The 25,822-nt window shown below is 41.2% G+C and overlaps 1 protein-coding gene across 1 annotated transcript; it reads right to left on the minus strand.

Moving 5' to 3' along the window:
• Window positions 1-5,313: 5,313 nt before the first annotated feature.
• On the minus strand, window positions 5,314-8,903 carry LOC101794704 (uncharacterized). Its single transcript, XM_005027715.3, has 3 exons — window positions 8,691-8,903; window positions 5,909-6,055; window positions 5,314-5,501 (listed from the first exon to the last, which is right to left on the minus strand). Exons 1-3 carry the CDS (start codon window positions 8,836-8,838, stop codon window positions 5,473-5,475), a joined length of 324 nt encoding a protein of 107 aa, XP_005027772.1. The 5' UTR covers window positions 8,839-8,903; the 3' UTR covers window positions 5,314-5,472.
• Window positions 8,904-25,822: the final 16,919 nt, after the last annotated feature.

Raw genomic sequence — 25,822 nt, forward strand, 5'->3', positions numbered from 1 at the left:
CTTGTGGAAGAAAATGTAAATTAAGCAATATTGGATCTCTGAAGCATTATATTTGTCAAATTAGGAATTTTAGTTTTCCTTAAAGCCCTAAGTCTATAGCAGAACTAAAACAGAGCAGGGCTGGGTGCAAAAGGGAAATAACTATCAGTTGTGAAATATCTTCGGATTGTTCAGTAACATTACCATTCACAGCCACGGAATACATTACATTTTATTGTAAACTTCGTTCCTTAGAGAAGTATAAATCTTGAAAGTGTGTCGATACTTGGCAAAGTAAATAGTCTCCGGAGACAAAAAATGTTTAAGACCATCTATCAAGTATAAGAAGTTGATAGCAATTAAAATCAGGGCTGTTTATGTATAAACATAAATTGCAGAGCTAGCTTAAAACTGGCCAGTAAAAATCTTGGCTGGGTGGAAATTCCAATTGTAAAAGACTGCAGAGAGCAACATCTGAATTTTAAGAACTGCTTTTGTAGAATGCACTATTTTTTTCCTTAGAGACAATATTTTCTATGAAATTTTATGACATCAAGGGAAATCGATTTATTTATTTATTTTCACATTCACAACCAGGCATTTAAAAAAAGAATCCCCAGGTAAAAATAAGATAGCTTAGATAAAATATTCCTTGTGTTAGATGAGCACTAAACTGGATTATATTTAAGTGTTCATTTTATTCCCCAAAAGTGATAGAGTGAAAGATGGGGAACTCTTTTAAGTTAATTAGTATAACCATGAATGCTGAATATTTTCATAAGGGAATGTACTTGCAATCTTTTGAATTACTGTGTGTTTAAATAAAATTATTAATGGTGTCTCTTTAATACATGAGGCCCTAAGGAAATGGACTGTTGTGGGCAGCCTGCACAATTTTGTTGTTTTTTGTTAAGGTTACAATGCTCAGAACTTCAGCAGAATGAAAAGCTCACAGAAAGAACATGGGGATGTCCGCTCCAGGACAGAAAATGGGCTAATCTGCTTGACCCAGCAGCTACTGAGTATCCAGTTGCTGATTGAAAGGAATTTGTTGGTCTGACTCCAGGCAGATTTTCAGATCTGAGATGTGGAGTTCTGCCTTGATTTATCCTTTCACTATGTCCCGCAGAACAGGTCTGCCACTGGCTGTCCTGCCAAGTTGAGTGCGAGGAGAAGTATTTTTGTTTTGGTGGATAGTCTCAGGCTGTTGTGATTGGGTCAAGTCCTTGTGAAGATGCAAGGAGTGCATTAGAGTACTGTTTAATGTGGTAGTGGATGGGATGTCATGTTGGGTTGTAGGTGGACCCTGCCTCTTCTACCACAGCATCCATGAGTTTAGGGACCTGCACTCTGCAGCACCACATCATACGGTAAATGTGAGAAGGGCTATCTCCTTCCTTAAATATGGGAAGGTGTGAAGACAACACCAACTTGAAACGGATCAGATCTGAAGAAGTTTCAAGTGGAGGGGTGCTCTGCCAAGGAGAGAGCCTTCCAGGCAGTGCCACGGATGTGGGAAACATCATTCTCAGCAGAAATAGCAACAAGCTGCTGGGTGGAAGGGAGAGGCTGTGACTGGAGGCCTTAAAAAACAAAGAAGACAAAATCTGCACCTGAACCTGGAATTAAGCTACAATAAGTGAGACCAAATGCTGTCAAACAGAACATAATGTTTGAAAATAATGCTGTGTGCCTGCCTCAAAACTGCATTTCAATATTCAAATTGATTCAAATGTAAATTATTAAAATAAATTGTTCATGGATTATCACTGCCAATCTTCCAAGTTACAGTGTGAGAAGATGAGAGGATATGAATGCCTCAGTCAGCTAAGTAAAGGGAAATCTCCCCTTCTCGTGCTGAACTTCCACTCTGAGAGAAACTCTTCCCTCCTGTTCAGCTGTGGGAAAGAGGTAGCAGGGAAGGAAATCTTAAAATGGGATCCAAGTAAGGAGGTGGTATATGACTGAGAAATGTATGTATATGACTGGTTTTCTAGACACTAAAATCCACCACTGAGTGAATTGTGTGACTCCTCAAGTGAGTGAATTAATTCTGGCACTAGACAGGGGAGAAATACCCAGATTAGGAGCTTCCTCTCATCTTCCTTACTTCCAGAGGAAGACACGTCCAGCAACTATTTCTTCATCTCCTCAGAACAGTGAAAGGGAAGAGAAAATTTTCAAGTAATTTCCAGGAGGAAAAGAGAATTTGGGCTTCTTCCCAAAGCCACAGTGCTCCTGCTGTGTGCACGCAGTATTTCTTGCCTGTCCGACCCATGGGAACGGGGATATTTTAATTTACCTTTAAGAGATGAAACCATGATACAAGTGAGATGGTAAGATACCATTTCAGTGCAGGTAGTTGCCATAACTTGGCTCTCTCCCCTCCTTTCTCTGAGGAGTCCTTGGGCAAGGAATCAGTTTTCATTCTTCGGCTTACCAAGGACAGGGACACTGAAGGGCGCCTTAGTAATGCAGGAGGCAAAGAGAAGCTGCAGGAAATAACAAAAGTGGTCTCATGTTTTTAAACGTAGAGACTTTGCCTTGCACTCTGCCCACTAAGAATTTGTGAGAGTTCCACAAAATAAGACATGAACAAATCAATAGAGGAACAGCATCTGAACCACAATGCAGGCATTTATTGTCTCCTTGTGCATTAAATTACCCAATTAATGTTTTCTGTTGCCTTAGCCTGTCCTAATAAGGCTTGACTGTCGCTTATCAGCCCCTAATCTTCTAAATGATGAGCAAGAACTGTGGCTGGATTTACAAGAGCCTTTGGGGCACAATACCAAACTCCCAGAGAGCCGAAGATCCATCCCTGGAATGATGCTTATTACGGGTTCTTATTCATTACCATTTACTTCACACAGATACCCACTAATAAGATCAGCCCGGCTTTATTTATTAAAGTGCTATTAAAATAGATACACTGGACAACCAATCTCTGTGTAAAATGTATTGCACAAAAAAATAAATAAATAAAAAATTAGCTTTTCTTGCATAAAAATGTCATTTCAGATACCAACACTCTTTTGAATCAACTGGCTCTGCCTGGTTTGTGAGTTTATTTTCCCTGAAAGTGTGACCTGTAATTTAGAAAGGATTTGAGTAAGAAAAATATTTCCAGAGTTAACTGAAAGTGATTTTTATGGACTGCGTGCATAAGTTAACTAATTAGAATAACAATGCTGGGAAAGAGTTGCTGGTAATGAGAAACTAACAGGGATAAATGATTTTTAATAGACAGTGGTAGTGTCTTCAGCATGATAAATGCTTTCCTGTTATATGATAAAAAATAAATAAATCTATTTTACTAAGAGATCCTGCTCATGAACTGTGAGGCTGGTGGGGGGGAGGAATAGATTCATTTAGATAAAATGCTATTAAATTGCCTGTATACTGTCCTGTCAGGCAACTATCGACCCCATCCCATGGGAGGAATTGATTTCTGTGCAGAGAGCTATGTTCTTTCTGCAGTGCATTGCTTCACTGCTATTGCTCTGGTAATCACACACTGCTGCCTCTTTTCCTTTCTCTCCCCTTCTGTCTGTTTGTTGCGGGAGATTGATTGAGGGACGTGAGGGATTTAGATTGTCATATCTGCTGTTATTTGACCGTTTCAATTATATTCTGTTAAAAAATGTAAATAATTCCTTTCTAACAGTGCACACGTGAATTTGCTTAAGTGGTCTGCGAGTGAAGCATTCAGGAGGAAGCATTTACCTTTGTTCTCCTGTAGGCCTGTTGGAGCTGGTGCAGCTGAGGGAATTCAGATGCAACCGAGGATGCTCCCAGCTTTAGGAGAACTATCTAGAATAGCTCTCAACATGGCAAGGTCCAAAGATGGAAAAAATTAGGCAAATTAGTAATGCCAGAATCACATAAAAGCTGAAAAGTGAAATGAAATGTAATTAACAATTGTTGCCTTGGTTTGGGTTGTTTTTCCTTCTTCTGGGCATGAATATCTTTTGTTAGCTTTCACTAATGTTAAACATTTTTTAAACAAGGCAAAAGCACTTGAGGTCAAGAAATGCCAACTCTGAAGTTGAATCCTGATATTAAATGTTACTGTTATGCAGGCAAATAAGAAGCATAATCCTTAATTGCCATCAAATGATTGCATGTTGTTTTCTAGATAATATAGCATCAATTGTTTGTCCTTCAAGTTATGTATGTGCCTGTCCTTTTCTAATTTTTACTCATCCTTACATTAGTTTCATTGTTACAACTCACTTCAGTATCATCAATGTTAACACAGGTGCTGGACAGTTTGCTTGCGGGCATCTGGATCCTTGCTGCTCTCTGACAGCTTCTGCACATGGGGGAACGTACGGATGGGAATCGTGGACATCCTTGCTCTACCTCGTGCAGAAGGGAGTAAAGATCTGCTGGTAGGGCACAGGTGTATTTTAGAAGTCTGCTGCATTAGACCTCATGAGGAAAGTGTAGGATGGCTCAAGCAGAGCCATGTAACAGCTCAGACTTGAAGATGATGCATCCCAGCAAACTGATGGTTCCACCTTTGCACAGAAATACCTGAGTCTAAATGCTGTCTGTGACTACTGAGTACTTCATTTTTTACTCCATATGCCTTAAATTCCTTTTCATTTCACCTGGACCTCATGTTCTTCATTTCTTGTCTTTGTTAACTACATAATTCAACACCAGGATTGCAGTTAGTTATCTATGCCAGGGGTAAAAAATTAGAAGTAAATAACCAGCATGCAGGCAATAAGCAGGGAAGATTTCATGCGAGGGTGAACATGTAAAACACCACTCAAGTCAAGGCATCTGACCTTAAAAAACAAACAACAGAAATACAACACCACAACCTCTGTGTGATTGTTTCCGCATTTCATTTGCAGTGAACAAAACAGTTTAATTCTTAAATATGAGAGCTAACATGTGAACGATTAGTATTGTGTAAAGAAATCCCTAAATCTGTAATTTTACAGAAAGTAAAAGGGGAGGCTGCATCAGGTGGTTTTATTAGAAATATGGAGAGAAGGATGAGCTAGGGGAGGGAACATGGAAGCCAGAAAGACAGAAGGAAGAATGAAAGGAAAGGGAAATGTATGTGGGAACATGTCTAGGAAGTGGACAATGTGTGTACCTGGGGAAATGGTGCAGTGGGAGCACATCTGAATGAAAGGCGAGTGGGGAACGGCAAGAGGCTCAGATAGTGAGACCTATTCCAGCCCAGAGTACTGTAGCTTCCTTTCGTTGGCTCGTGTTTGTATATGTCTGTGCTTCAGAGGACGTTTAACCAAGGAAGAACCTGCCCCCCATCCCCATCCTCATCCCCACTCCTATTAATTTTGCACAAGCATCCATTGTCTTAACAGAGCTTTTATTTGCACATTTGAAAACAGCTTTGCCTTTCATGTTAGTGTCAGGGAGAGCAAAGAAGGGAAGATGTCAAATGATTCTGGCAGTACAGGATGATGAACTGCTTGCAGAGCTTACTTCTAGACTGATGCTTCTTTCTCTTCAGTGCCTTCCTCCTTTGCCACCCATCGCTAAGGACAAACATAAAGAAACACATGAGAACAATATAAAGCAAATCTGCTGTACAGGGCAACATACAGAATATCTAAGCATGAGATACAAGCACTCCCAGGACATAGACCAAAGGTTTGTGTTACACTCAGTTAATAACCTAAACTTCCAGTGACCTTTTTTCTGCAATTAGGTGTTTCAGCAATCTGTCTCTGCTATCCGCCTCCATCCTTGCAACTTTATTGCATAGTTATTTCCCCTAATTCCTTAGCTTCTGCTTCCCACCCAGTATAAAGCAACAAACAGAAGAAATGTTGTTTCAAATGCAATGCAGCAACTTCGCTTTACACCCCTCCCTCTAGTAAATGTACAATTGAGCTGAGAAATCATTTGTTATTTCAGCTTTACTGGGAAGACTCTCACTTACAGATGGACTGGACAGTGGAAGTTGTGCCGCCACTGGGGACTCCACCCCCATAAGATCTGGCCTCCTGGGACATCATGTCAGAAGCCCTGGATCCACTGGAGATCCCGCTGCTGGTAAAACCTGAGGAATGTGTTGAGCCTCTGGCACCTACAACAGTTACAAAGGAAGTGTTACTGCACTTTCTGACTGGGAGGAACCTCACAGGATAATTGTAATCTAGTGTTCTTTAAAAATAAATAAATAAATGGGGAAGATATTATTAATAATAATAATTAATAATAATAATAATAATAAAAGGCTAGAAAATTTATTAGAAGATGAAGAAACTGCTGATTTTCTGAGGGCTGTGGAACAAACTTTTACAGGAACTCGGGGTTATTGCAGACTTTACCACTTACTGTTACAGGTGATGGATACCTTTCACTTCACTTTCCATAGCATAAACCTATGCATAATAGATACCACAAGATTTTGAACACAGCAGTCTGTGGTAGCCAACACATATGTGTATCTCCATCTCAGTATAAATAAGCCCCAAACAAAGTATTACATTGCAAGCCCTTTTTTTTTGTGGGAGAGGACTAAGACATTGACAATGACAAATGCTAGTGACAGCCCTTAAAACATTCCTGGAGGATGCTCAAATATTTTGGTGATGAGCTTGTTATAACATCTCCTGGAAAGTGATGCTGAACAATACTTGTGCCCTGCTGCAGAATCAGCCACTCCTCCATGCACATTTGTTCGTGGGGGAGGGTTTGCAGTCTTAATAAAAAGGTTAAGAAGATGTGTTTGAAGAGCGAGAGATTTCAGTGAGCACCTGCGGAAATGAAATCAGACTCTTTTAGCTCTCAATCAGGCAAAGAATGTGTGGCAAGCTCTCCTGCTGCAGGGAGCCAAAGCTCACACCTGTCTTGGCAATGTTACAGACAGAGTATTTTTCACATGGATAAAAGCTTTTTTGGAGTACCTGCTGTAGGCACGGCTAAGGTTTCCTCAAGTCTTGCAGGTTTATCTTCACCAAAAACAGCACATTTCATAAAAGGGTGTAGCTGATACTGTTTCATTGCAAGAATAAAATCAGGTACCATCAAATGTTTACTCTGCCTCTCTCTCTTCTAAATATTCCCAACACACCAGGGGATAAATATGTTCAGTCTTTTATTTTAAAAATTGCAACTTCATACTCTCTGTAGGGCATTACCACCAAGGTTCACCACTGGCTGTGGCCATGCCGAGTATTGCTGTACCACCATTATCTGTAGCAGAAGGCAGGGTTGGGCAGTTGTCTCTGCTCTGCTATAATATTAGATCAACTGTCTGGTGGTGCCTGTGGACTGGGATCTGTGCTGCTGATGCAGTGGGGTGCCTGAAAGTAGCTCTTCCTGCTATAGACTCCCAAGGTTCTCCTCCTCTCTTGACTTTCTCTCATATTCTGTCCCTCTGCTGCTACCATCCCTTAACTTCTTTGCTACCGAGTATTCAATAAGCACTGTATCAGTAACCTAAACTCACTGATCAAATCATAATTTAAATCATAATGTAAAATTCAAACAATGCCTCACAGGAGTCCCATGCAGCATCTCTCCAAATGACCCTTATGTCACTTACTCCCTCAGTGTCTAAAGAGCCTCGTGCTATGAATAATACTGTCAGCAACACAAGCCACATCTAAAAAAAATAACTTACCTCCTTTCAGTCAGGCCTGTCACCTTTTATGTATTTATTTATTTATTATTAATTGAAAGATGGCACAAATCTGGGCCCTGGCCAGCTTACCTGGCCAACCTCTCATGTTATGGCTGGAAGAGTCAGGCTCAGCTCCATCATGCAGTAGACACGTAGCTGCTTACCATGAAAGCAATAGGCCAGCAGTTGGCCAATATGACAGCCCACAGCCTGCTGGTGAGCACGCTCCTGAAGTGTGGGAGATGTGGGTCCAAGACCCGTAAGGCACTAAGGGGTTTGAAACTTTTACCCAAGGTCACCCTGCTAACTACCATGCAGCAGGGTAAATCAGGATTACACGGGGCTCTCTTTTCATGCATACTTAGAGTGCCTGATGAATCAGGTCCCACAGGTGGGACTAGTAGGCAGAATACCTTGTGCGTGAATCCCACCGGATCTGGGGTTAAACAAGTGCCAAGCTGCTTCGAGTTGTCAGATCAGGGACTGCTCTGCGTATGCAGCAGAAAAGCAAGCACCTGTGGGGTTAGCTCATGTGAAAGCCAGCTATGCCTATTTTTAGTACTTGGAAACATGCTGCAAGGACGTGTAAATATTCCCTTTGTGAGTTTATCTCTTGAACTGCAGCTAATTTCCCCCTGTTATAGTGTCTGCATAGGTTCCTATGCATTCTCTCTGTGTGATATGTATGGGTGTGTATGAGTAAAGAGCAAAGGAAATCTGATTATTTATATGAAATGTAGGTACACAGATCATGTTCCTGCATAAGTGTACGGTTGCTTACTGCTGGCATGGCTTTCTGTATTATTGATGGTTCCTAGAGAGAGCGCAAACTTCAAATAAACACTGCCCCAAATCTCATGAATGCCACCTATGTATATACACACTCACGCATATGTACATACACAGAAAACATCCTCACTAGCATCCCGGACATAACATGCAGTTAAATACCCACATCTTTTGTCTTGCAATGTGAAACAGGAACGTAGGAGGGAAGTGATCACTCGACAAGCCTGCATTCAAGGACGAAATTCCGTTTGGCCCCACTCACTAAACCGCAAAACCACAGAAGAAAAAAAGAAGTTGCTCATACCCATCTCTTGGAGAGTAGCAGTAGGCCCTCCAGAACGCACGCCTCCCCCACTAGATCTTGCTTCCACGGACATCATGTGTGAAGCAAGCGAACCTGCTCGGATGCCGGAAGAGCCGAAGCCAGCGTTGTGGACGTTTCGGTCAGCCATTTTTGCTTTGGGTGGTGTATGAAGCACTGCACAGCCAGTCTTTTTATACTCTGTCTAGCTAACAGCAAAGAAACAGAACCGAAACCAATGAGCAAGGAAGAAAAGTACACAAAACCTGGGATCACTCGGGGAAACGAAACTGAACTTTATGATCATGCTTTTTCATTGCTGTGAGAGCAAAGCTTGTTAGACAAATCAACTGATTCATTCTCCTGATAACAAAACAGATTAGTAATGTAAATGTCATTGATCTGCAGGTGATGTGGCTGAGAAATTTGTTTCTTCATCATTTTCCATTGCACTCTGTTGTAATGAACTCCATCCGTGGAAGATCTCTCTTCTGTTCTGTTGGTCATTTCCTCAAACTTCAGGGACATATGGCACATGCAAAGCTGTCTTTGTCAGGGGAAGGCATGAAAGGGATCTGAGAAATTCAGACAACCTGTCTCCGTCAGGCTTTATGCTGGTTTAAGCCCAAAACAAGACCGGATACCTTACGCTAGTCTACATTGCACATCTAGGTTAAAAGACAATCTCTTGCCCTCCTTCTCTGAAGGTAGGTGTGGTGGGAGGCAACAGTGATGGAGACAATAAACCCTGCACATGAGCTGCTATTGTATTGCCACAAACATTTTCATTAGGAAGTTCCTTTACAAAAAGTAACTAGTCATATGTGGCCTTCTGAAGGGCATCAAGAGAGCAGAAAAGCTCGTTAAGAGCAGTTTAACACCTTTCTTCACCGTTTCACCATTTCTGAAAGCTTCCCAAACTGTTTGTTATTTGTCTCCCACCTGTTTTATCTGACAGTTTAAAAGTATGGCTTTTGGGGGAGTCTTAGCGTTCCGGTTGGACAAAAAATGTGCTTTTGGTACCAGTTAGCGTTCTGAAAGAAGGTTCTTTACAAATAAATGTTCTTACCAAAAGCCTGAAAATGGGGTATTTTTTCACTTTAATTATTAACACAACTCTGAATAAAGATGATAAAAGACAGTAAAGTGTTGGCCATACAGAATCCGCAAGCTGTTTGTTACAGTACCCAGAGCCCAGCTGAGATACAGCTACCCCCCCAAAAAAATTGTGTACCAAGACTTGTAAATCAGAACTCAATTAACATTGGATGGTTGAAATTAACTTTGTCATGGAAGGGGGTTTCATGTCATAAGAGCAGATTGACAGCTGTTTTATTATTCCTTGTGTAATCCCATTAAAACTTACACCTTCAGCAAACATGCCTTTGGAAACGGCATATGCACCTTTTATTGCAGTTTTTCTTAGCCAGTACTTTAGATAAGACTGTTTTAAAATCCATAGGCCTCTGTCTTTAGGTAAAGAGGACTATCTGGGTAGGTCAGAGTACCAGAGGGAGGGCTCTGGGAGTGGAAATAGACAGAAGATAGAGCTTTTTCGCTGTTGTATAATGCCCGTATCTTGTACATGGTGGGTTATAGAACAAAGGGCATAAGGTCCATTCTTTTGCTTCCGTATGCTGTATTTATCTGAGCAGTGGGTTATCTGGCCCACGCATCCCTGAGCAGCACTGCTCTTTTTAATTTGAACACTTCCCTTTTATTCATTTTTTTTTTCTTTAATTCGGCTATGTTTGTTTAATTTAATTCAAATATGGTTGTTTTTTATTTTCTAGTCTGCTCGTATTAGGGCTTCTGTTATCATGTATGTTTATCCACAGAAATCTCCCTTTATCTCAAGACTTGCTAATCATTTTGAATTATTTAAAGTTATGAAATATCTAAAGTTACAACTTAAATGCAACTAAGATTCCATGCAAGAATACGGCAATTAATGCTATAAGCCCTCTTCAAAGTGTCAATAAAACAAAAATGTCACTTTTTTTGTAAGTATTGCTATCCTTCCTTCAAAACTGCTGAAATCTTTTGGTGTTTTGTTGATATCATTTATTTAATATTCCAGACACCCCATCAAGAAATGATGACGAGGCCTGGCAAAGCAATGGGGAATTAGAGCTTCATGAAGTTGCAGACACTCCATACGTGATGAGATTTTACCCAATCCTAAAACACAACGATTCCTAATGAATACACACAAAGTTGTTTAAATTAAGCCAATAAAAATTAGACAAAAGTTCCATTGCAAGTGAAGTGCCCCAAGGCAATTCATGATTGACAGAGGTATCAGTGAAAAAGCAAGGAAAGGAGGCGTTACTAGTAGTCTCCTAAAGACAAGGTGAAGAAATTCAAAGTGATAATGAGAGGGAAGCCACTGAAAAGATTCAAGAGAAGCCTCTGCTTACAAGTATGCCACAGAACTAATCCACAGGGACATGGCTATAAAATCTGGAATGTGGTTGCAGTGAGTTGGGTGATTGCCGTGTCAGTAGGTATAGATGACACGGTGCTAGTTACTAATACAAGTGAGGCAAATTAATTTATAAAGCTCTGACCTGGAAGGGACTCAATTTCACTGGTTTTCAGCTTACTATGATAACTTGGGATATTCTGCTTACACATATATATATAAAAAATAAATAAAAACCTATATTTCCTGTGTCCTAGTAAGCTGACCTCACTAACACCTCACTTTGTAAACAGTTCAGCTTGGCAAAATGTGGTCAATCTCTTGGACATGTGCCAGGGCTGAGTCCACCTTTAGGCCTTAAAGGCCCTGAGCAGCCTCACCTGGGGTCTCCACCCACACCCTCTGCCCATGGGCTCAGTCCCTGCCTGAGGGATGCTGTAGGTGCTCCTGCCTGCAGCTCCATCATGGCCATACCTACTTGACCCATATGCTGACCTGCAGCCTGTCTTCCTGGTGTGACCTCGGACCTGCCTGGTTATAATGGATAGACGTGCCCAGTGGTCACTGGACTGGCCCTGGTTACTGTCTCCAGACCTGAAACTGATCTGTTGGTTCATGCTTCTAGCTTGACCCTGGATCTGCCTCATCACCACCACTTTTTCTGATGATTTGAATTCTTGCTTCAACCTGACTGTTGTTTCTTGGTCTGCTCAATTTGCCTTGCTTGGGGTGGTGGGACAGGGCCATGGCTGGTGATGCTCTCGCCCTGCTGGCTTTTTGTCTTGTTTGGTTCCCCGTCCCTTAGGGAGCAGGCAGCCCTTGCTGAGCCCTGACAGGATGGCTAACATCACAACCTCCAATCTAAAGAGATCCAGTGTCACTGCTGATGTGGGACTGGGAACAAGAACTCAGTTCCTGAGTCCACAGCTTCCAGAGGTCCTCTCCCTCCACCAGGATCCATCCAGAAAGACATGCTTCTCTCAACTGCTGACTTTGTGTGAGTCATTTTCCTTAATGGTCCCCTACCTGTTTTGCATTTTTTTTACCAGTATTATACCAGTATTTCTGGTTAGAAAGTGTAACTTTCAAGATGTTAAGCCAATGTAGTTGATATCCTGCTGAGTTTGCAGGGAGAATGGTGTAGAAGTGTGAAGACAGTGGACTGTCAGCCCAAAATCCAAGCAGTGAAAATTTAAAAGCCAAAATGATGCAACTTCTAGGTAAAGCATGAAAAGAAAGAGAAAAAACAAACAAACAAACAAAAAAAAACTTGTTTACATCACTGAAACTGGCAAGTTTATAGCACATTGTTGCGTCTGGGAGAGTATCTGAATAATTTCCCATCCCCAAACCTGAGGAGATAGGTGGTGTGAACTGATCTGAAAAGCATTCAGCAGCACTTCTGAGACTCAGAAACCATTAATACCAAGAGTAGGATTGCCTCTATTTTCAATCTCACTACAATTTCAGTAGCCTTGGGTGCTAAAACATTTATATGTGCAGCTAACAAAGTTTGGTGTTTAACTCTCTGAGTTTCAGGTTCAAATGAAATCTTTAAGTGTCAAAAATCGTGTACTGTCTAGACTTTGAATGGAACTGGAAAACCAGAGGCCTGTTTGGAAATACTCTGAAAATTTGAGCCATGAGCATCCTTACCTTCTCTGGGGGGAAAAAAATAAAAAAAAAAAAAAGTGTGCTAGGATGAAAATACCAAACAAACCAACACAAACAAACAGATGTACATGCAATTCTTCCATATTTCACTCAGGAATTAACTTACTCATTTGTGTCTGTGGGTGTAAACTGCTGTGCCTCAGTAGTCTGTTTTCCTTGAAGTTCTCACTTGTGTGCCACTCAGATATATTTTCCTCCTAGTGAAGCTGGGCAGCTGATCCCAGACATTAATCTCTGCTTAGCCTGCTTTTGGTAGTCACGTTTTTCATTCTAATAACATGTTCATTGAAGTCACTTTTTCATAAACATTTTCCCATAAACCTCTGTTTCAAAAGAGATTATTCAAACAGCTTTTAAACAATTACTCTTTTGAAGGGTCTAATTGAAGGAAATAAACCTGTAGAGAATCTGACTGAACCAAAGATCTTCAGCATCCAAGATTATCTATCTGTCACCCTGTGACCTATTTCCTTCACACTACTTTTTAATTTTTGTAGCAATTATAGTGTATATGGATAATACCTATTAGCATATTTATGGTCATTGCTTCATATTTATTGTCTGCACAACTCATTAATCTTCATCTAGTGTGTGAGGCTGACAGCTCAATCTATTTTGCAATCTCTGGGCAGCAGCCATATCCAAAAAGCTTTTGTTTCCCTGTAAATAAACTGTGTTCAGGACCAGAGGACAATGGTACATCATACAGTGATTGACACAAGCCATGGCTGCTAATCAAAAGTAGATTTTATTACCAGCTGAGTCAAGTGCATTATGGGGCCATTGTTCTAGTGCTGTCAGGGCAAGAGCATACGTAGTCAGTCACCTTCTCAAGATGGGTTGATTGTTCTCCAAGATTAGACAGAGTTGCCTTATTATCCATCCCAGACAACAAGGCATCTCACCCAAACAGACGCCTTTACAGAAACTGCCTGTACATTGAATTGATTTGAATTGCTAATGCATAATCTGTCCAGCACAGATGTGCAATGAATATTTGGATGTTGTTTTGCATGTCAGTTGAGAAGGCTGAATGATGAGGTGATGATCATTCAGTGATGGGTACTGGACATTTGCCAACAATTGAGTTTGAGCACTTTCCCTGACAGTAATCAGATCAGCTTCCAAAACGTCTTTTCTTCAATTCACTGACAATTTATGTTAGAAGATAATGCAACTCTCTCACAGTTAACACAGTTGGCAGCAATTTGCATTTTTTTCATATAATTAAATTTTTCATTTCACCCAAGAAGAAATACATACAAGCCATATATAACTGATATACATATTCCAAGACACTTCCAAAGTAACTGCGGGTGAGTAAGAGGCCATCTAGATTGGTAAAACACATTGAAACTCTCCATAATACAGGTGGCAGTAGTTTTATTACTTATAAAATTAGGAACAGTGTTATCAAGCTCTAATAGATTAACTCTAAAAAAATATATAATTTAGGTAATAAACATTTAACATATGACCACGGTCATGCTGAGAGAAGGCTGTCCAACACAATGTTCTGATTTAAAATTTTTCAGTCTCTGTCAGGATTGACTTAGTATAAATTAGGAACAGAAAGAAATCCCACAAGGCTGATATTATGATTGATGTGAGCTCACACAGTGGCATCACATGATTCACGTGAATGTGAAGGAGTTTTTTGTATAGTCACAATCATAGAACCATACAGTAATTTAGGTTGGAAGGAACCTCTGGAGGTCATTTGGTCTAGCCAGGGTCTTACCCTGTTACATGCTCAGAGACTGATTTAGCTGAATTCTAAATATCTCCAAGGATGGAGATTCCATATCCTCTCTGGGCAACTTGCTCCAGTATTTGACCACCTTCAGGTTGATTTATTTATTTTTTCTGTATATCACATCAGAATTTTCCATGTTGCAACTTATGTTTGTTGTATGTTGTCTTATCTGTGTGCAACTCTGATGAAATTCTGGTTCCATATTCTTTATGCCCACATTATTTCAGATCTAAAAAGCACAGTAAAAAATCTACCTTTAGGATATAAGTAGCTAAAGAGCTCCTGAGAGTTTAGAAAATCAGGGACTTCTGTGGGTATTTCTGCTACCTTACCAATGTTACCTTCTGACTTTACTTGGGTATTTGGCTAGTTCATCTCTAATCATATAGTGACACACTTTTCCTCAAACAAACAAAAAGGCTTCTCAACAACTTCTACAGGACTCTAATGACAATTTTCTCTCTGCCTTTCTGAGGTAAAGATGAGTACTCATCAGTGCATGGTAGAGGGAACAATCACTTCCTTTATCTCAGTGGTCTTCATACTAGTGAAAGTCACTGTAGCTAGGAAGAGACTGGGAAGTGATACCAGAAACGTTACAGTCAAGGCCAGAAAGGAGCTTTACAGGTAAGGCTGATTTTTCCATATGTCAGTCTTGTTCAGGGTTAGGTTAATTGTCTCTCATTGTGATTTGTATTACCATTTTATCTATCAGAAGCAAAACATAATTATACCTGTGTTATAGATGAAACAAACCATAAAGTTGCACTGGTGACTTTTTGGGGGAAGCAAATTGAAATTTTGGATGTTTTGATTTTATGACCTGTTAAAAACACACCTATAGAACTCAAAATGGGATTCAGCCCTTTGAGAGTGGCACTAACTCTCAGTCACCACAGAAACTGGGATGAGAGACAACAAAGAGTCATGCTCCCATTTGCTCTCTGTCTCCAAAGAAGTCTTTATTATTCCATTATTTCTGCTGATCCTTTCTCTTCCCCTGTTGAACTATCATATGCTTCTCAGGCACTGAAACAAAAGCCTGAGCATCATTCTCATTGCTGTTAGTTTCTGTTGCAAGGAGAAAGCAAGTGCGTGAAAGTTGGCATGGAATAGCCAGTACTTAGTGTTCTTAGTGAAGTGATTTTTTATCCCAAAGACATTTAACACAAGCCATTATTCCTGCACTGAAGGATCCTTTCCTTAAGGTTAAAAGTCTTATTTTCCAAAGCATGGGAAGTTACTTCAGCTGACAAATAAATGTCAGCAGCATGGTCTTTTTTTTAGACTGAAAACAGAGGTAAGGATAAAGAATTCTCACAAACTGGTAAAAATATGAATAGAAAGTTCCCTTGTATATTATTCTGTTAAAGAAAAACATAGATAACTGGTAAAAATACATTATCATCTGAGTAAATATTCCATTTGATCTTGAGGTTGAAGTCTTCCCATGAACAGTTATATTAACAAAATTTGAAAATACAAGGACACATTAGAAGGTAGGAAGGAAAACAATGAATTAATGCAGTCTTCAAGAACAGTTGTATAGATATGGGGGGAAATTATGTCTTTCTGAAATCTAAGGGGCAAAGTCATGAAGGTGATAGACCAGTTGTATAATCCAATAATCGGTTGTACCTATTCCTCAAGATAACATGAGGCTTATGTATTTATGTATTTATTTACTATCTAGAAGAAATGTAGTAAGAACACAAATAACAGTTTAAGAAATTGAATTAATGGTCAAAGTGCTGCTTTTAATAACTGATTTCCCACTACTGTTCAAATGTTATCACAATTGCTGGTTTAACAATGCCATTCCAAACCATGCCATCTACAAGCAAGTAGACACATAAAACAAGTAGCTGGCAAGAAGCGGGCAGAAGCAGTTGGCAGAAGTGGTGCAATTGCCAGCGCTTGTTCTCATGGAGGACTTCAACTTCCTGGACATATGCTGGAAACTCAGTACAGCCCTGAGGAAGCAGTCTAGAAGGTTCCTAGAGTGTGTGGAAGACTCGGCTGGTCAGTGAGCCTACTAGAGGGGGTGCCCCGCTAGACCTGCTGTTCACGAACAAAGAAGGACTGGGGGGAGATGAGGTGGCAGGGAGCTGTCTTGGGCAGAGTGACCATGACGTGGTGAAGTCAGGAGGGTTGTCGGTAAAACTGCTACCTTGGACTTCCAGAGGGCAGACTTTAAATTGCTCAGGACACTGGTAGGGAGGGTCCCTTGGGAGTCAGTCCTGCAGGGCAGAGGGGTCCAGGAAGGCTGGGCGCTCCTCAAGAAGGAAGTCTTAAAGGCTCAGGAGCAGGCTGTCCCCGTGTGCCATAAGATGATCCAGCAGGGAGGAAGACCGGTATGGCTGAACAGGGAACTTTTGCTGTGTATTCAGGAGAAAAAGAGAGTTTGCATGTCAGCATGGGTTCATGGGCAGCAGCCCTCCTCGGTGTGGGAGGACAGAGATGCAGTCCCAGGAGGCACCGAGTAATGAACCGGACAGGGGCATGGGACCTAGGCAGGATGGCTTGGACAGGTACACTCTTTTCTGGGTTAAAAACTGTCTGGACAGCCAGGCACAGAGAGTGGCGGTAAACAGAGTGAAATCCAGCTGGTGACCAGTCACCAGTGGTGTTCCCTAGAGGTCGGTGTTAAAGAATCACAGAATCACAGAATGGTTGATGTGGGAAGGGATCTCTGAAGATCATCTAGTCCAACCCCCCTGCTAAGCAGGATCACCTAGAGCACATGGAGGATGGCATCCAGGCGGGTTTGGAATATTTCCAGAGAAGGAGACTCGCTCCCATACCTCCACATCCCTCTTGTACTTGGGAGCCCAGAACTGGACACAATACTCCAGGTGTGGCCTCATCAGGGCTTAGTAGAAGGCGAGGATCACCTCCCTTGTCCTGCTGGCAACACTCCTCCAAATGCACCCCAGGATACCATTGGCCTTCTTGGCCACAAGACCTTAATGATTCTGTGATTCTAAGAAAGCACATTAAGTACAGTAAGCGCATACAAAGTAAGCACGTATAAGATGAAGAAACTTAGTTCCTAGGTGCCACACAGATAAGCCCATGGTACAGTGTGTGCTGCAGGGTAAGTGCTGAGCTGCTCCCTCGGTCAGGAGACCTGGTCCAGCTCCACAAGGATCAGGGAAGGAGGCTGTGATGCCTTCCATCTATAGCCTAAATCAAAAGACATGTGTTGGTGGTCTCTGCTATGTGGGTTGTCAGCTCTCTTCCTTGTGCCCCATACTGCAGCTTCTGTGTCCCAGTAGTGCAGTCCAATCATGCACGTCTCTGGTCAGCACCGCAGGGTCCAGGGGTCCAAGACAAAGTCCAGTTTTCAGCAATGAAAAGGGAAGTCTTGTCTGAAGATGAAAGCTAAGCACAGACAGCTTGAAATATGTGGGCCTCTCCTTGTCTCTTAAGTTGAAAGTAATATTATTTTCCTATCTCCCAGCAAGTTTTTGATGCCACATATATTATGTGACTGGGGATTTTTGGTAACAAGCACAGAATAAACATTAAATGTTTATATATATTTATATAAACAGGTTTCAAATGCTAATACAAGTAAGTATCTATGAAAGTGTAAGTGCTGTAAGTGCTTTTATGGTCATTTTGAAAAGCTGTTAATGACAAAGTGGCCAATCTGTTACATGGGTAAGGGATCTGAAGACCAGATGGCCTGATTTACTTCTCAGCTCCAGCTGCACGATGTATGGGTAGGTTTCAGGCCATGCTTATAAAAGACTGAGAGATTTTCTTGGAACAATAAGAGTGGCTGGGTCATTTAGACACTTCTAGGCCATGAAAGCCTTTTTCAATGAGGAGAAACCTCTTCTTTTCTGTTTCTAAGTAAGTTTTTGCATCTGAAAGATGATGAGGTTTGACATAAGCTTTTTCTGATTTGAGAGTCCTGGCTACATGTTTATAAGACTTACATTTATGCTGGAGATTGAGTACGGTCTGATTGAACCTGACGAGTCAGCTTACTGTCATCGTGACAAATAACTTTACTATGGCATCTGGGATACTGTGAAGAGTAGACAGTTAGAGCAGCATGAGTTAGGGTGAGATATGGTTGTGCCTACAAGATAAATGAGAAAAGCTCAGAGTGAAAGCCTCCCTGGGAAGATCATGGAGTGTGTCCTCTTGGAATCTGCTTCTGAACATCTGAAGAACAAGAAAGCAACCAGGCATACTTGACACGAGTTTGCTGAGGGCACATTTTGCTCTCTATGACACAATGCCAAGCACTGAAGAAACTTTGATAACAGAGAAAATTTCTCAAAAAAAAAAATAAAAATACACAAAACAAACTACTTCCTCACCTCTACAATATTTAGGGAAATACGTCTCCCATCAAGGCTGGACACAATAGATGCCTTGAAGCAGTAGTGGCTTTGGCTCTTAGGTAACTTTCCTCATAACAGAAGTGCGTGTCATCTTCTGAGTATCACCCACTTATGACAACAGAATGCAAGCCAAACAAAAAAAAAAGTTCATCAAACTAGATCTGAATCCTTGTGGCTAGTTCTTAAACGGGAAAGAAAGTGCTTCACTATTTATAATGCTAAAGCTGCTGGGCAAGACACAGTGGAAGACTTAAATTAAATGTCAAATCATGAGGTACTAACACTAAATAATGAGAGCCACTGGACAAACTATTTACTGTGGGCAGGTTGTGCAGCCCTGGATGGATCATTCTGACCACATCTATTCTCACTTGGATGAGAGAGCAGCCTGGTGGGAGTCTGTGCTGCCCACATCCTAGGGTCTTTGTGGTCCCAGGTGCTGTCTGCAGTGCAAAGCAGCTGGGAATGAACCAAAGTTTCAAGGCCCACCTCTTCCTCTCTTCAAATGCTGCAGCATAGACCCTCCTAATGTACTTGCTCGCCCTACTTTTCTTGCCTCGTGTACAAACGGTGGTAGCAGCATGCCCTGCAGCTCGATGTGCCCTTTGTAAGATGCCTATAGCTGTAGGAAGGGGTGCTTATCACTGATTCAGCAGGGCATTAGCAGGCAGAGAGGGAATATGAGATGACTTCAAGACAGCAATGTGATCCTTTCACAGTGCCCATGTCTTCCTGTGCAGATGGCACTGGTGTGTGGAAAAGCATTAATCTAGTGTTTATAAAGCTGTGAATTCCTTTATCAGGACTCTCAGCAGCCTTCCCTCCTTTCCTACCACCTGTTACTGATCCAGAACTCATCTACTCCTGCCGTATGTTCTTCCTTCTCTCCTTCATCATTTCTCTTCCTCTCTGAAAGTCCCCTGTGAGGCAGGCACAGGCTGCACAACTTTTTTATTTCCTCTGTCAGGCCTACTCCATAGAACCCCTCATCAATCCTACAAGCACATTTTTCTCCTCAGGGAGGTATTTGTTGTGTGTTACAGAGCCCTCCTTGGCAAGAAGGTCTGCTTTGTACTGTCTTTCTGTGCTGTGGACCTTGGCTTGTCTCCTTAGGAGAGTGTTTGCTCCGTCACACAGCCAAAGGGTGAAGAGGAATTACCAGGGAAGAGGACTGCAGCACAAACTGTGTAAAAGGACACAATCACTTTTCTTTTCCTGTGTAAGGAATGTGCTGATAATGGCCCCTTGGTCTTCCTTTAAAGCCTACTTTGAGAAAAAGCACGAGCAGATGATCCTACCGTGGTGAGTGTGGGTTGTCCCCCCTGTCCCCAAACCTGGAGCTAGCAGCAGAGGCCAATGGTGGAGCTATGGGTGCGGTTTGCTCGCATGCATATTTCCAAGTACTCATATTGGAAGGAGGTGAGTGGGGCAGTTTTCATGAGGAAACCCAGGCAGGAACAAAAAGAGGTACATTAGAAGAAAAAATCCCAGACTTTACATCCAGTTTGACATTTGTGCACATCTCCTGAGCCTGCTCTAACAGAGCAAATGGACAGCCTCAACCCATCTCGTTCTATCTGTGGCACAGACAGAGGAAAATTCACAATGTGGACCCCTCTGACACCAGAGGATCCAGTAACTCTTTATTCTCCACAGCAGAGTGATATTTAGAAGTGTCCCATCTCTATAGGAAAGCAATGAAGAATTTTGTTTAAATACCAGCAGCTATTTGAAGTGAAGGTGTGAATTGGACATGCCTTCAGAGTGCCGAAGATGCTGCTGAGGAGAGTTAGTGCTGTGGGAAAAAAGAGGGTAGATGTGCAATATTTGCTGGCTGCTCTTAGGTACAGCAGGATAGGACTTTAAATCTTATTTCCTCAGTGAAATTTTGACACTTGTCAGCTCCTGCCATGGTTATGTCACAACTCATGTGAAAGTGAGTTTCATGAGCTTAAATGAGATATCATCTGAAAGTATGGATAACTTTCTGGCTGTGAGCCCACCCTCCTCCATTTCTCCCTCTCCTTCCCTCTGTAGGGGTTGGAATATTCTCTGAAATTAGCAAAGGGAGTCTGGTACTGGGAAAATGCAAACAGCACTGCAAAGGGAAAAAAAAAAAAACAAAACAAAACAAAAAAAAACAAAAACACACTATTTTTATCCTTCCTGTCCCTGACCACAGTGTAATGGTAATTTGAATTGTTGGGGGAGGTGAGAGTTTCATATCTGAACTTAGTTACTTTACTCAGCTTGTAAAGCTCTGGAGTACATGTGGCGTAGCCTGTCATTTTGCTAGCACTTCAGGAATTAATTGCTTGTCCTTTTGTGCATTACTCATTAACAGCACAGTTCTATGGTAAACTTTGAGCCTAGACACACCATGGTGGAGGAAACACGTAGAGTCACTTATCAAAAGGAAATGCTTGTCTTGAAATACACTGTGGGAGTCTATTGACAAAAGTAGATTCTGTCTGAGTTTTGCTCGTCTATTAAATGGTCTTAAAGTTTTTTAACTCACTGCAACTACGGCCTTTGTTATTTGTTCTAATCAACTTTCTACTGCCGTTGTAAATGGCCTTGCTCTTTGCCGGAGTGAGAGAATCTGATATACGAGGATTCTGAACAAGGAAGCTGAAAACTAGAAGAGGTCCTGCAGGCAAGAGAAAGGAGATTTGAATTAAGTTGTAAGAGAAGTTGATCTTCCTGCCTGTTTATCATCTGCTTTTTATCCAGGGGAGTTTTCATTCAAGCAACTGCAATATCGCAGTGACTTTGTACTGGTATCTGGCAAGATGATACAGCTTGTTCTCAAAGTGCTTTTTCCTCTCTTCCGGACCACTCCTCAACAGGTACAAAACATTTCTTATCATGTTGCCAGCACATAAAAAGTATTGCATGGTTGGCAGCCCAAAGAGAAGTTATATCAGGTCATATATTAAGATATGAAGCATGTTACTGTATCCAGCTGAGTTCATAAGATCTTACAGCAATTACTTTCTTAAATCAGAATATATTTATCCACTTGGAATTCAGGTGAAGAGGCTTTGCCTTGCTTCAGTTCATTAAAACAAATTGAATGTATGTGCAAACATTATATAAATTCTGATTCTTATTACTATGACGAAAATTTCATGTAAATCATTCTATTCGCTGCTGTTACTTCAGGTTTGTGCCTTAAGAAATGAGTGTAATTGGGGTGTATTTTATATCTGAATGAGAAAAAGCCCCCTTAGAAAACTGGTACGATGAAGAAGTTACCTAGCTTGGAGAAAAGCACATTTCTTGCTGAAAATCCTGCCTTTGTTGTGATCTCCCATGGAAGTTTTGGTTTCTCCTGAGACTCGGTTTGAAGAAGATCCTTGAACGGTGTTTTATTTCAGGTTGTTCCATATCTTACCAATCCTTTTTATTAGCTATTTGTTTCTATGCTTTTTTGTGCTTGCTTTATGTGCAGTGGATCTGCTTCTGCAAAACGGATCTTTCTGTGAAATTTGCAGCTCTTCTGCGTACGGCAGTCTAAGGATTCACTTTCTTTTGTCCTGTTATAAGGATTAGCAGGACAGTGAATGACTTCTTGGTAACTGCAAGAAGTCATAAGTGTATGAAACAGTCTAATTTGCCCAACTACAGAATTTTGCTTTAAGTTGCTTTTGGGAACAATATTTATTCTAGGAACCAAATACTGGATCAAGGAATCTTCTACAACTGTGGTTACTGGCTTCTTGTGTACTCTAAAGGAAGGAATATTAACACTTATTCCTATCAGATTGATATCCAGTCCTTCTGGATTGCTGTCCATTCGTCTTTTAAAAATTTTCAGCCCTTGCTGAGGTGCTTTGTTTGAGATGACCACAACTGATATTTTTGAAATTATATTTTAAGGAGCTTGTTCACCTGCAAGAGTTAGAATTTGTTTTGCCTAATTTGATTTAAGCAGGTACATAATCAAAAGCTCTTTCCTCTGTGAAGTATGAAAGGTTTTTTTAAGCAGACAGGTTAAATTTCCATGTTAGATTAATGGCGGATGCCATTACTCACTGCAGGGAATATTTTAAATTTAATTTGAATTAATCTAAATAATGAAATAAAATATTAAATTAACTATAATATTAATTAATTTCAGCCTCTAGAAATGTAGTCTTACAAAGAACCAGATAGTCTCAAAGTTGTAGGAAATTAATTCCCTATCAGAATATATAGGCAGAAAATAAACTTATGTGAGCATTTTTATTACTTTGGGAGACAGCCTGGACTGGGCATCTTTCACTCGAAGTGACTTACAGTCATATTTGCACTGTGTGCGTTTGCATATATACAAAATACTTTGAGACTGGAGCACCGCAGTTTAAATGTGAAATATACCAGGAACATGAGAATATCAGCTAGGGAATGCTACCTTGTCGTCTATCATGAACTTTCATAAGGCTTTAGTGGTCAAAAATTCATTGATGATGTTTTGCAATACAATTCATTGTGTTCACAGTAAGTCAGAGATTGCTTCATTAACTTAAAAGTGCAAGTTTCTTGTCTTGAAGTCACACTAAAATGTTGAAAGAACACATCTACCCAGAAAATGAGATGCTGCTGGAATAGGTGACAAAATATCCTCTCCTGTATTATTAGAACCGGTACTAGGCACCGATTTTCCTGGAAGAGAGCTGTTTCAGTAAGGGAGTTACCTACTTTCATGTTTTTAAACACTGTATATGTTCTTGGGATGTCCTCTTGGTCCCTTTTTCCATAGCTTGTGATACTTAGGGATAGAGCAGTTCTGCCTTAGGAGAGAAGACATATGAATACTTATCAAAGGTTTGATTCATTTTATATTCTATTTTCAGGACTGGGCAAAAGAAAATGCTTACGTCTAGTATTACTTATGTGTTGTCTAATGTAGTTTCCAGCTCCTAATGACCAGTTATTGATGGGCTTTCTGAGCGGTTACTGTATTTGGACCATAACTTTTTAAATCAACATGTCTGATTAACCCTTTTTTGAATCTGCTTTTGGCTTTTAGTGTTATTTTAGCACTATGCAAAGAGTTTCCACAACGTAAATACGCTGTGAGGAAAAAGACATTCTGCTTTTGTTTTTAGCCTGCAGTACACCTATAGGTCCTGCAGTCTAATGTTAATGTTAACACAGAGTCACCATGAAGAGGAGGAAGCAGCATAACCAACAGATTGTATTTTTCTATTTACTGTTTCATTTTTTGATGCTAGATACCTGCACAAATACTAGGTTAACCCAGAAGTGCTGGCACTGGCTTATCTAGGTCTAAAGCCAAGGAACAGAATGAAGCCTGAGGAGCAGTAGCAAATAATTTCCATTCATACAGTGGCATCCAGCAGGATACTATCTTACATACAGTCACCACATACAGTAAATTCGGAAGTAACCTGGAAGGCCGTGAAGAAAGAAAAAAGCATTAATACTTGTTAGCAAACATACAAAAAAATTACCCTGAATGAATGTCCTGAGAACACCGAGAAGCCTCAGTTGCCCAGACCATCATTATGGACCTGCCTAGTAACCTCCAGATGGTATCTGACCCTTGATACCACTGCTGGACCTGATCTTGACCCTGCAGGTTGGCACCCCAGCATGACCTCAGACCTGGCTCATCACTACAAGCACCTCCAGCGATGTGGTCTCTCAGTTCAGCCTGTGCCAGGGTCTCACACTCACTGGCCAGGTTCTTTTAGATACTCCATCTATAGAGGGTTTCATGTTGAATACCAAACCTGCTTTTTGGAAGCTATGTGGGATTTTGATCTATCAGAGTGATACAGCAATGTACGTAAATAACAGTACAGGTACAAATCGTCCTCAGCAGGATGTTGTATCTGTAATATACAGTTGAGTCACAACATAAATGTGGTTCCTATTACTGGTCTCTATAATACAGCACCACAACAATGCTGGGTGTTCCCAGCCTCTGAGGAGAATTGAACCAGTTCAAGCCTGTAGCTCCCTTCACAGTTCTTCCTCTAGTTTATAAACTCCACTGAGTTGTACCATGTTTGCTGGTGTATTTACAGTCTTTTGATTAACTCAGAGAAGTAGAGCTACACACCCTGTTGATCTACTGGACAATTAAAGCCATTTATCTCGGGCACAGGCTACCTTCACAGTATGGCTGAGGCTGGCAGGGACCTCTGGAGGTCACCTGGTCCAACTCCCCAGCTCAAACAGGACCACCCAGAGCAGGTTGCTCAGGAATGCATCCAGGCAGCTTTTGAAGATCTCCAAGGTAGACTCCACAACATTTCTGGGAGACTTGTTCTTTTACTCAGTCACCTGTACAGTAAAAAAAGTGCTTCTTGGTGTTCAGAACCTTGTGTTTCTGTTGAGGTAAGTTCACAGCTGTGCATCAGCTGTGCTCAGTAGTTCCCACATCCTGCCATCCCTGGGCCTGCCCTGCGGGATGCCCACCTCATTACTGTGCACTGCTCCTGGCTCCATGGACCCTTGGTGATCAACCAGCTCTTGCTGCTCCCTCACAGTCTAACTCAATCCTAACTGGATCTGGACAGGTGATGGGATGTAAGAGAAAGGATTAACTGGAGGGACGCTGAGATAGCATGGGCTTGAGGTGGTCCTGGATTTCCTCCTAGCCTGAGTGCTGTTTCCTACATCAGGACCAACAATGGCTTCATTCTCCCTCACCACTGATGAGATCCCATTAGAACATCAGGCATCTTCACTCTACTGCCACGTTACCTGCACCATAACCACAAGAGTTCTGTTTGGGCTCCACTCTTCTTGGTTGAAGGTAAAATGCCAAGAGAGACCACAGTAATTCAGAGAAGGTGTGATGCACCTGTGATTTGTACATACCTGTAAATACTTAGAAGCACAACCGAGGTGTTTTTTTTTTTTTTCTTTTGCCTATGAGTAATTGAAGATAGCTTCTCTTTTT

The sequence above is a fragment of the Anas platyrhynchos genome, chromosome 2, assembly GCF_047663525.1.
Source record: "Anas platyrhynchos isolate ZD024472 breed Pekin duck chromosome 2, IASCAAS_PekinDuck_T2T, whole genome shotgun sequence".
NCBI lineage: Eukaryota > Metazoa > Chordata > Aves > Anseriformes > Anatidae > Anas > Anas platyrhynchos.